This window comes from Capricornis sumatraensis, chromosome 13 (genome assembly GCF_032405125.1).
Source record: "Capricornis sumatraensis isolate serow.1 chromosome 13, serow.2, whole genome shotgun sequence".
NCBI classification, from domain to species: Eukaryota; Metazoa; Chordata; class Mammalia; order Artiodactyla; family Bovidae; genus Capricornis; species Capricornis sumatraensis.
In genome coordinates this window covers 67598369-67607249 of record NC_091081.1, presented here as the reverse complement: position 1 = coordinate 67607249, position 8881 = coordinate 67598369, and the positions used below count along the sequence as shown (strand labels likewise).

Below are 8881 nucleotides of genomic sequence, written 5' to 3'. Positions count from 1 at the left end.
AATTATATCATATTATACATTTAACATATCTAAATAGAGAAATATGTAGTACACTTAGCATGTAAGTCATAAAACTTGGTTAGCAATAGCTCTAAATTTATGTTAATGAAGACTTTTAAAATTTTTATGATTTTATAAATAATACATATCAAAAGTTTTCCCTTAAATGCTGTTATTTTATCAAGATTAAGGAGGGCTTAAAAGGGTGACCAAAAGTTGAGATTTATGCTTATGACAATATTAAATTTGCAAGTAATAACCTTTAATTGTGGAATTAATGTAACAGATATAAAAAGGATTTCTTGGAATAAACATATTTTCACTGTATCCAATTTCAGGCTGTATATTTAGGGTTGGTTTTAGTTTCTTACTTGATAACTGTTATTGACAATCTCTTTGTGTTTTGTTCTGTTTTCTTTCAGACCATTTTGTCTTAGTGAAACTGACAGTTGAACTTTGCTCTAGTTGATGGGCAAAATTTCTCCTAGACTATTCATCATCCCAATTTCATCCTAGTTGAAAATATTCAAATGCCATAAGAAATCTTTATAGATTTGCACTTAGCTTTTGGATGGACATTTCTACAATGGAGAGAACTGTGTTATAGCCCCGGTCCAAGGACATACCATCAAATGCCCACAGACTACGGGGTGGGTGTGGAAGGTTCCAAAGAGAAGGAAAACTCAGCAAGTCTGCAGACACCCTGGAACATGGAAGCAAGCAAGCTTTGAAAGGGACAGCTTTGAAGACACTCCATGAGTCTGCACGGCTTTCAAGCAAACTAGCACTTGAGACCTTGTGTGACAAAATGGACACTGGGGACACAGCTCTAGGACAAAAAGCTACCTCAAGGTCTGGAGAAACTGATAAAGCATCAGGTAGATGGAGACAGGAACAATCAGCTGTTATTAAGATGAGCACTTTTGGCAGTCAAGAAGGACAGCGGCAACCACAAATTGATCCTGAGCATATTGGAAACACAGCATCAGCACAACTCTTTGGTTCTGGGAAACTGGCCTCACCTAGCGAAGTGGTCCAGCAAGTGGCAGAGAAGCAATACCCACCACACCGTCCAAGTCCTTATTCATGCCAACATTCACTCTCTTTCCCTCAGCACTCATTGCCACAGGGGGTCATGCACAGCAACAAGCCACACCAGAGCCTCGAAGGCCCTCCGTGGCTTTTCCCTGGCCCTTTGCCATCTGTTGCCTCTGAGGACCTATTTTCCTTTCCTATACACGGCCACAGTGGTGGTTATCCTAGAAAAAAGATTTCAAGTCTGAACCCTGCTTATAGCCAATACTCCCAGAAAAGTATCGAACAGTCTGAAGATGCTCACAAAAAAGAGCACAAACCCAAAAAGCCCGGCAAGTACATTTGCCCTTACTGCAGCAGGGCATGTGCCAAACCCAGCGTACTGAAAAAACACATCAGGTCCCATACCGGTGAGCGGCCATACCCATGTATACCTTGTGGTTTCTCTTTCAAGACGAAGAGCAATTTGTACAAGCACAGGAAGTCACATGCCCATGCAATTAAGGCAGGATTAGTCCCTTTCACAGAGTCAGCGGTATCAAAATTGGATCTAGAGGCTGGTTTTATTGATGTAGAGGCAGAAATACATTCAGACGGTGAACAGAGTACAGACACAGATGAGGAGAGTTCTTTGTTTGTTGAGGCTTCTGACAAAATGAGTCCTGGCCCACCCATTCCACTGGAAATGCCCAGCAGAGGTGGCTATCACGGGTCATTGGAAGAATCGCTGGGAGGTCCAATGAAGGTGCCGATTTTGATTATCCCCAAAAGCGGAATTCCTTTACCTAATGAAAGCTCTCAGTATATTGGCTCTGATATGTTACCAAATCCGTCTTTAAGTACTAAGGCTGATGACTCTCACACAGTTAAACAGAAACTTGCACTAAGACTGTCAGAGAAAAAAGGACAAGATTCTGAGCCATCTCTGAACCTTCTGAGCCCGCACAGTAAAGGAAGCACTGACTCTGGTTACTTTTCCCGCTCAGAAAGTGCAGAGCAGCAGATCAGCCCTCCAAACACAAACGCGAAGTCTTATGAAGAAATCATCTTTGGAAAATACTGTCGGCTTAGTCCGAGAAATACACTCAGTGTTACTACCACAAGTCAGGAACGCGCCACGATGGGTAGGAAGGGCACCATGGACTCATTACCTCACGTCAACACCAGGTTAGATGTCAAGATGTTTGAAGATCCTGTTTCACAGCTGATCCCAAGCAAGGTGGAAATTGACCCCAGTCAGACCGGCATGCTAAAATCCACCAAATTCAACAGTGAGTCAAGACAATCCCAGACCATTCCATCATCTATCAGGAATGAAGGAAAACTTTATCCAGCCAATTTCCAAAGTGGCAGCCCAGTTCTCCTTGAAGCTCCAGTTGACTCTTCACCCCTTATTCGAAGCAACTCAATGCCAACTTCTTCAGCAACTAACTTAAGTCTTCCTCCTTCTTTGAGAGGAAGTCACTCATTTGATGAGCGGATGACTGGCTCGGATGATGTGTTCTACCCAGGAACGGTAGGCATACCACCTCAGCGCATGTTAAGGAGACAAGCAGCTTTTGAGCTGCCTTCAGTCCAGGAGGGGCATCTGGAGGGAGACCACCATGGCAGGGTGTCCAAAAGCATCACAGGTCCATCCTTGAAGGAAAAGAAATTGATTCCTGGGGACAGGGTCGGCTATGACTATGATGTCTGCCGCAAACCCTATAAGAAGTGGGAGGACTCTGAGACAACGAAGCAAAACTACAGGGATGTTTCCTGCATCAGCCCATTGAAACATGGCGGAGAGTACTTCATGGATCCCTCGGCGCCATCCCAGGGCATGCCAACCATGTTTGGAACCACGTGCGAAACTCGAAAACGCCGGAAAGAAAAGAGCGTCGGGGACGAGGAGGACACCCCCATGATCTGCAGCAGCACGCCTTCGGGCATCGCGACTGCAGATTACGAGTCCAAGCTGCAGATGCAGGAAGGCACGAGGAGTGGGTTCGGCCTGGCTGGACAGGAAAACCCTTCTCATGGGCACTCTGAGCGCTTTGACCTGTGTCGACCCCCGCTGCAATCTGGGAGCCCCTCTCTCGGGTCGGAGGAGTCACCCTTGGCGGCTGATCCGGACAAGCAATCGGATGGAGCGGGCAGAAAGCCTCCTGGAAACGTGATCTCTGTGATTCAGCACACCAACTCGCTGAGCCGCCCCAATTCCTTCGAGCGGTCCGAGTCCGCTGAACTCGTGGCCAGCGCCCAGGAGAAAGTCTCATCACCCTCCGAGACGTGCGACAGCGAGATCTCCGAAGCCCCGGTGAGCCCGGAGTGGGCCCCGCCCGGGGAGGGCGCGGAGAGCGCGGGGAAACCGTCCCCCGCGCCTCAAGTCCCGCCACCGCCCTACCACGCGCCGCCCCGGCTGGTGCGCCAGCACAACATCCAAGTACCGGAGATCCGTGTGACCGAGGAGCCAGACAAGCCGGAGAAAGAGAAGGAAACGCAGAGCAAAGAGCCGGAAAAGCCGGTGGAGGAGTTCCAGTGGCCCCAGAGAAGCGAGACCCTCTCCCAGCTCCCGGCCGAGAAGCTGCCGCCCAAAAAGAAGCGTCTGCGACTCGCGGACATGGAGCACTCCTCCGGGGAATCCAGCTTCGAGTCCACAGGCACCGGCCTCTCCCGCAGCCCCAGTCAAGAGAGTAACCTGTCCCACAGCTCCAGCTTCTCCATGTCTTTCGATCGAGAGGAGACCATGAAGCTTGTGGCTTCCAAGCCAGATGAGTTCGGGAAGCATTCGGAGTTCTTGACCGTCCCCGCCGGTTCCTACTCACTGTCAGTCCCTAGCCACCACCATCACCAGAAGGAGATGCGACGCTGTTCATCTGAGCAGATGCCTTGTCCTCACCCCACGGAGGTCCCAGAAATTCGGAGCAAGTCATTTGATTATGGGAACCTGTCCCACGCGCCCACAGCCGGAGCGTCGGCCGCCTCTGTGCTGTCCCCATCCCGGGAGAGGAAGAAGTGCTTTCTGGTGCGCCAGGCGTCCTTCAGCGGCTCTCCCGAGATCTCCCAGGGGGAGGCCGGCGCGGATCTGGGTGTCAAGCAGGAGCAGCTGGAGCATCTGCACGCCAGCCTCAGGTCCACATGGCCCCACGCTCCGTGCTCCGTGCTCCCTCCCCTCCCGGCCGAGGACCCAGGGAAGCAAGTCGTGGGTCCCTGCCCCCAGCTGAGCTCAGGCCCCCTCCACCTGGCCCAGCAGCAGATCCTGCACCTGGATAGTCAGGAATCTCTGAGAAATCCCTTGATACAACCAACATCCTATATTGCAAGCAAGCACTTGTCTGAACAGCCACATTTGTTTCCCCATCAGGAGGCTCTCCCGTTTTCTCCAATCCAGAGCGCCTTGTTTCAGTTCCAGTATCCTACCGTCTGTATGGTTCACTTACCAGCCCAGCAGCCCCCTTGGTGGCAGGCACACTTCCCCCATCCTCTTGCTCAGCACACTCCGAAGAGCTATGGCAAGCCTTCTTTCCAGGCAGAAGTTCACCCCAGCTACCCCTTGGAGCCCTTGGCCGAACACACTGGAAAGAAATCCGCTGATTACACGCACACGAAAGATCAAACCTACCCAGGTTATTCAGGAACATCAGGGCTACCCTCAAAGAACCTCCTTCCAAAGTTTCCCTCTGGGGAGAGCACCAAGTCAACAGATACTCCCTCTGAGCAGGTTGTTCAGGAAGATTTCGCCTCAGCGAGCGCTGGGCCCTTGCAGTCCTTGCCGGGAACGGTGGTTCCTGTTAGGATCCAGACGCACGTCCCATCCTATGGGAGTGTCATGTACACAAGCATTTCTCAGATGCTTGGGCAGAACAGCCCTGCCATTGTCATATGCAAAGTTGACGAGAATGTGACCCAAAGAACCCTGGTAACCAACGCAGCCATGCAAGGGATAGGATTTAACATTGCCCAGGTGTTGGGGCAGCATGCAGGCTTGGAAAAATACCCCATCTGGAAAGTACCTCAGACTTTACCCCTTGGCTTGGAGTCCTCAATCCCCTTATGTTTACCTTCCACCTCTGACAGCGTGGCCACCCTGGGAGGCAGCAAACGTATGCTTTCCCCGGCCAGCAGCTTAGAACTCTTCATGGAAACGAAGCAGCAGAAAAGAGTCAAGGAAGAAAAGATGTATGGACAGATCGTGGAGGAGCTCAGCGCCGTGGAGCTGACCAACTCAGACATCAAGAAGGATCTCTCCCGCCCCCAGAAACCCCAGCTGGTTCGACAGGGCTGTGCTTCCGAGCCAAAGGATGGCTTTGCGTCAGGGTCATCTTCCTTCTCCTCGCTGTCCCCCTCCTCATCTCAAGACCATCCCTCTTCCAGCGTGCCCTCAAGGGAGCCTGTCATGCCAGGCTCCCGAGCATCTCCCCTGGGGCAGAAGTCATCCAGTGGGCCCTCGGAAAGCAAAGAGTCCTCAGATGAGTTGGACATTGACGAGACTGCCTCTGATATGAGCATGAGCCCTCAGACCTCCTCCTTACCACCTGGGGACAGTCAGCTTGAAGAGCAAGGAAAGGGCCAGAAACTGCCTGCTGGTGTGCTGGTCCACAGGGCCTCAGGCCCAAGTGGGAAAATGGCGAATTCAACTCTTCTTTTCACGGACATGGTAGATTTCCAGCAGATTCTTCAGTTCCCCAGTCTGCGGACAACGACAACTGTGAGTTGGTGCTTCTTGAATTATACAAAACCCAATTATGTGCAGCAGGCCACCTTCAAATCCTCGGTTTATGCTTCATGGTGCATTAGTTCCTGTAACCCAAACCCATCTGGATTGAACACCAAGACCACACTGGCTCTTCTGAGGTCCAAACAAAAAATCACTGCAGAAATTTATACTCTGGCTGCTATGCACCGGCCTGGAACTGGCAAACTGACATCGTCAAGTGCTTGGAAGCAGTTTGCTCAGGTAACAAACTTTGTTTCTGAAAGTGTTCTGTGTTGTAGATTTGATTGCTGAGCAGAATAACATAGTAAAGATTGTACGACCAAAAAGATACAAGTGAAGTGAAGGCCAAGGTGGCCAGAATCCTCCGTAGACAGGCCTTAATCATTGATGTGAACTTAGTTATGAGGGTCTTAGGACTGTCCCAGGCACAAAGTATCTCTCCAGCCAGGTGTTGTGAAATCCCACCTCAGGGGCTAATTCCTTAGAGTTCCTCCCCCTTCCGAGAGACCTGGGTTAGTGACCTAGGAAATCGACTTTTTGTTGATGTGAGGAATTCAGGAAATTGTGAAATGAGGACATAGAACAAGGAGTGAGCACTAGAGAGGAAAGGTCGGGAAGGTGCCAGTTACAAATTGGTGCTTGCCAAGGGCATTTACCATCTGCCTTTGCGGAGATTGCATCTGAACCTGTGCTTCTGTAGCTGTTGATCTTTGACATGCCCTGAAGGGTATTCAGCGTAGAGAGTGAGACACTCTGTACTCCAGGGAATCTGGTGGAACAGGTCTTTAGATAGATATTTTTCAGGAACTGATTCCATGATTCCAGTCCTTGTTGTTGTTCAGTCACTCAGTTGTGTCCAACTCTCTGCAACCCCATGGACTGCAGCACATCAGGCTTCCCTGACCTTCACTATCTCCTGGAGTTTGCTCAGACTTGTCCATTGAGTCAGTGATGCTATCCAACCATCTCATCCTCCATCGCCTCCTTCTCCAGCCCTCAATCTTTCCTGGTATCAGGGTCTTTGCCAATGAGTAGTTTCCAATCCTTGCATCTCCTCATTTCTAGAAAAGTACTAAATCCCTTCATGGTGACATCAGCTCCTTGTGACTGGCAGAAAACCTTTTGTAAGAAGAGTGCTTCATGGCATTCAACTCCCCCTTCACCAAAATCTCGTATGTTGACCTTCCCCCACCACCACTGGGGCTTCCCTGGTGTTTCAGACGGTAAAGAATCACCTGCATTGCAGGAGACCCAGGTTTGATCCCTGGGCCGAAGATCCCCTGGAGAAGGGAATGGCAACCCACTCCTATATTCTTGCCTGGAGAATTCCGTGGACAAAGAAGCCTGGCGGGCTACAGTCCATGGGTTCACAAAGAGTCGGACACAACTGAGCAACTAACACACACATACACTAACTCTTTGGAACAGTTTCTCAGGGCTATCTAAAGTGCTGTCTCCCGGGTTGCAGTCCTCAGTCAGTCAGTTCAGTCGCTCAGTCTCAGTCGTGTCTGACTCTTTGTGACCCCATGAATTGCAGCACGCCAGGCCTCCCTGGCCATCACCAACTCCCAGAGTTCACTCAAACTCATGTCCATCGAGTCGGTGATGCCATCCAGCCATCTCATCCTCTGTCGTCCCCTTCTCCTCCTGCCTCCAATCCCTCCCAGCATCAGAGTCTTTTCCAATGAGTCAACTCTTCCTCATTTTGCCTCAAATAAAACTCAACTCACAACTCTCATGTTACGCATCTTTTTTCAGTCGACAAAGGAAACTGCAGGATGTCAGAACTGAGCTCTGCCAACTTCTGGGGGAAGAGTTGGTCCCATTGACTATACTTTTTACTAAATTTTATTTTATATTTATAATACATATGTATTTCTCTCAACTCATTTTCCCAAGGATTAGTGGGTTTGCTTCTGCATGAACAGTTATTGCCTTACGTGTAAAATTATAAAAATATTAATAAGGGCCATTTTGGAATTTATGCAATAAAAAAGTAAATGGAGGATTTATAAATATAAAATATATAAAATGTACAGTATATTTCAGTTACCATTTCTCTTTAATAACTTTTGAGAATGTTTTTGAAATGCATAGAGATTGCTTGAATTGCTACTTCCAAAATACAGCACTTGTTTTTAACATTTTTATTAGTGTTGCATGGTATTTGTGCTAATGGGGTCTTGTTTTTAAAAGAATGTTAAATTTATTCTGTAGAAACTGTCATTCTTTTCTGATTTTATCCCCATTGTCCCTTTTATGTAGCCACCCCATGGCCTTTTAGTATGGAATTTAGGCTAATTTTCAGAGACCATGAAAGAGTGGAATACGTGGGCTTCCTCTGTGTTTTAGGGAATGCATACAAAATGATTCTCTCTTTTTTCCTACAGATGAAACCAGATGCGTCCTTTTTATTTGGCAGCAAACTAGAAAGGAAACTAGTGGGAAGTATCTTAAAGGAAAGAGGGAAAGGAGATATTCATGGAGATAAGGATATTGGATCCAAGCAAACTGAGCCTATTCGAATTAAAATCTTTGAAGGAGGGTAAGGAAACATAAGTGCAAATGTCAACTATTCTATTAGACATCAGAGTTAATGGTCCTGAGTGTCTGTGTGGAAAATATCATACCTCCTCTGGTCCGAAGCATAAAGCAAATTCTTTTTGTATACACATTTCTGAAGTCTGTTTGGTAACATAATGAGTTTATGCCCATGCTTTCATGACTTGCTTTTAATAAAAATGTCTTATTGTATATGGTTTGAACCTCTGCCTTAAATTTTCATACCTCTAATTTAAACTGCTGGACTTTTGTTGTCATCTAAGTTTGTTCATTCTTTAGTATTATTTTTACAACCACTTGTGTTATTAATGGACATATTTTTATTTTGCATTACAAAAACGCAATCTTGCACACTCATGTACGTACCTGGAAGCCAGTTGGTTTTATTGTTTTTATTATTACCTGAACTCCAGATATATGGGATTTTACCAGTTCCTGCACTACCCTCTTTCTCTTCCAGGAACCAAGCCAGAGCACCATCTTGCATGTTTCCCCAGCCTCCTCTGATCTGTGATAGTTTCTCTGTCTTTAGGAATTTCTTTTTAAGAATTCTGAGTTGCAGAAACTCAAATGATAAGGTTCAAT

The 8881-nt window shown here is 47.7% G+C and overlaps 1 protein-coding gene across 1 annotated transcript in view; it reads left to right on the top strand.

Moving 5' to 3' along the window:
- The first annotated feature begins 793 nt into the window (after positions 1–793).
- Positions 794–8881, top strand: part of HIVEP2 (HIVEP zinc finger 2) — a 30618-nt gene continuing 22530 nt past the window's right edge. Inside the window, exons 1-2 of the mRNA XM_068985094.1 lie at positions 794–5974; positions 8125–8279. Of these exons, the coding sequence (XP_068841195.1) occupies positions 809–5974; positions 8125–8279 (5321 nt within the window). The 5' untranslated portion in view covers positions 794–808. The remainder of the gene's footprint in view (positions 5975–8124; positions 8280–8881) is intronic.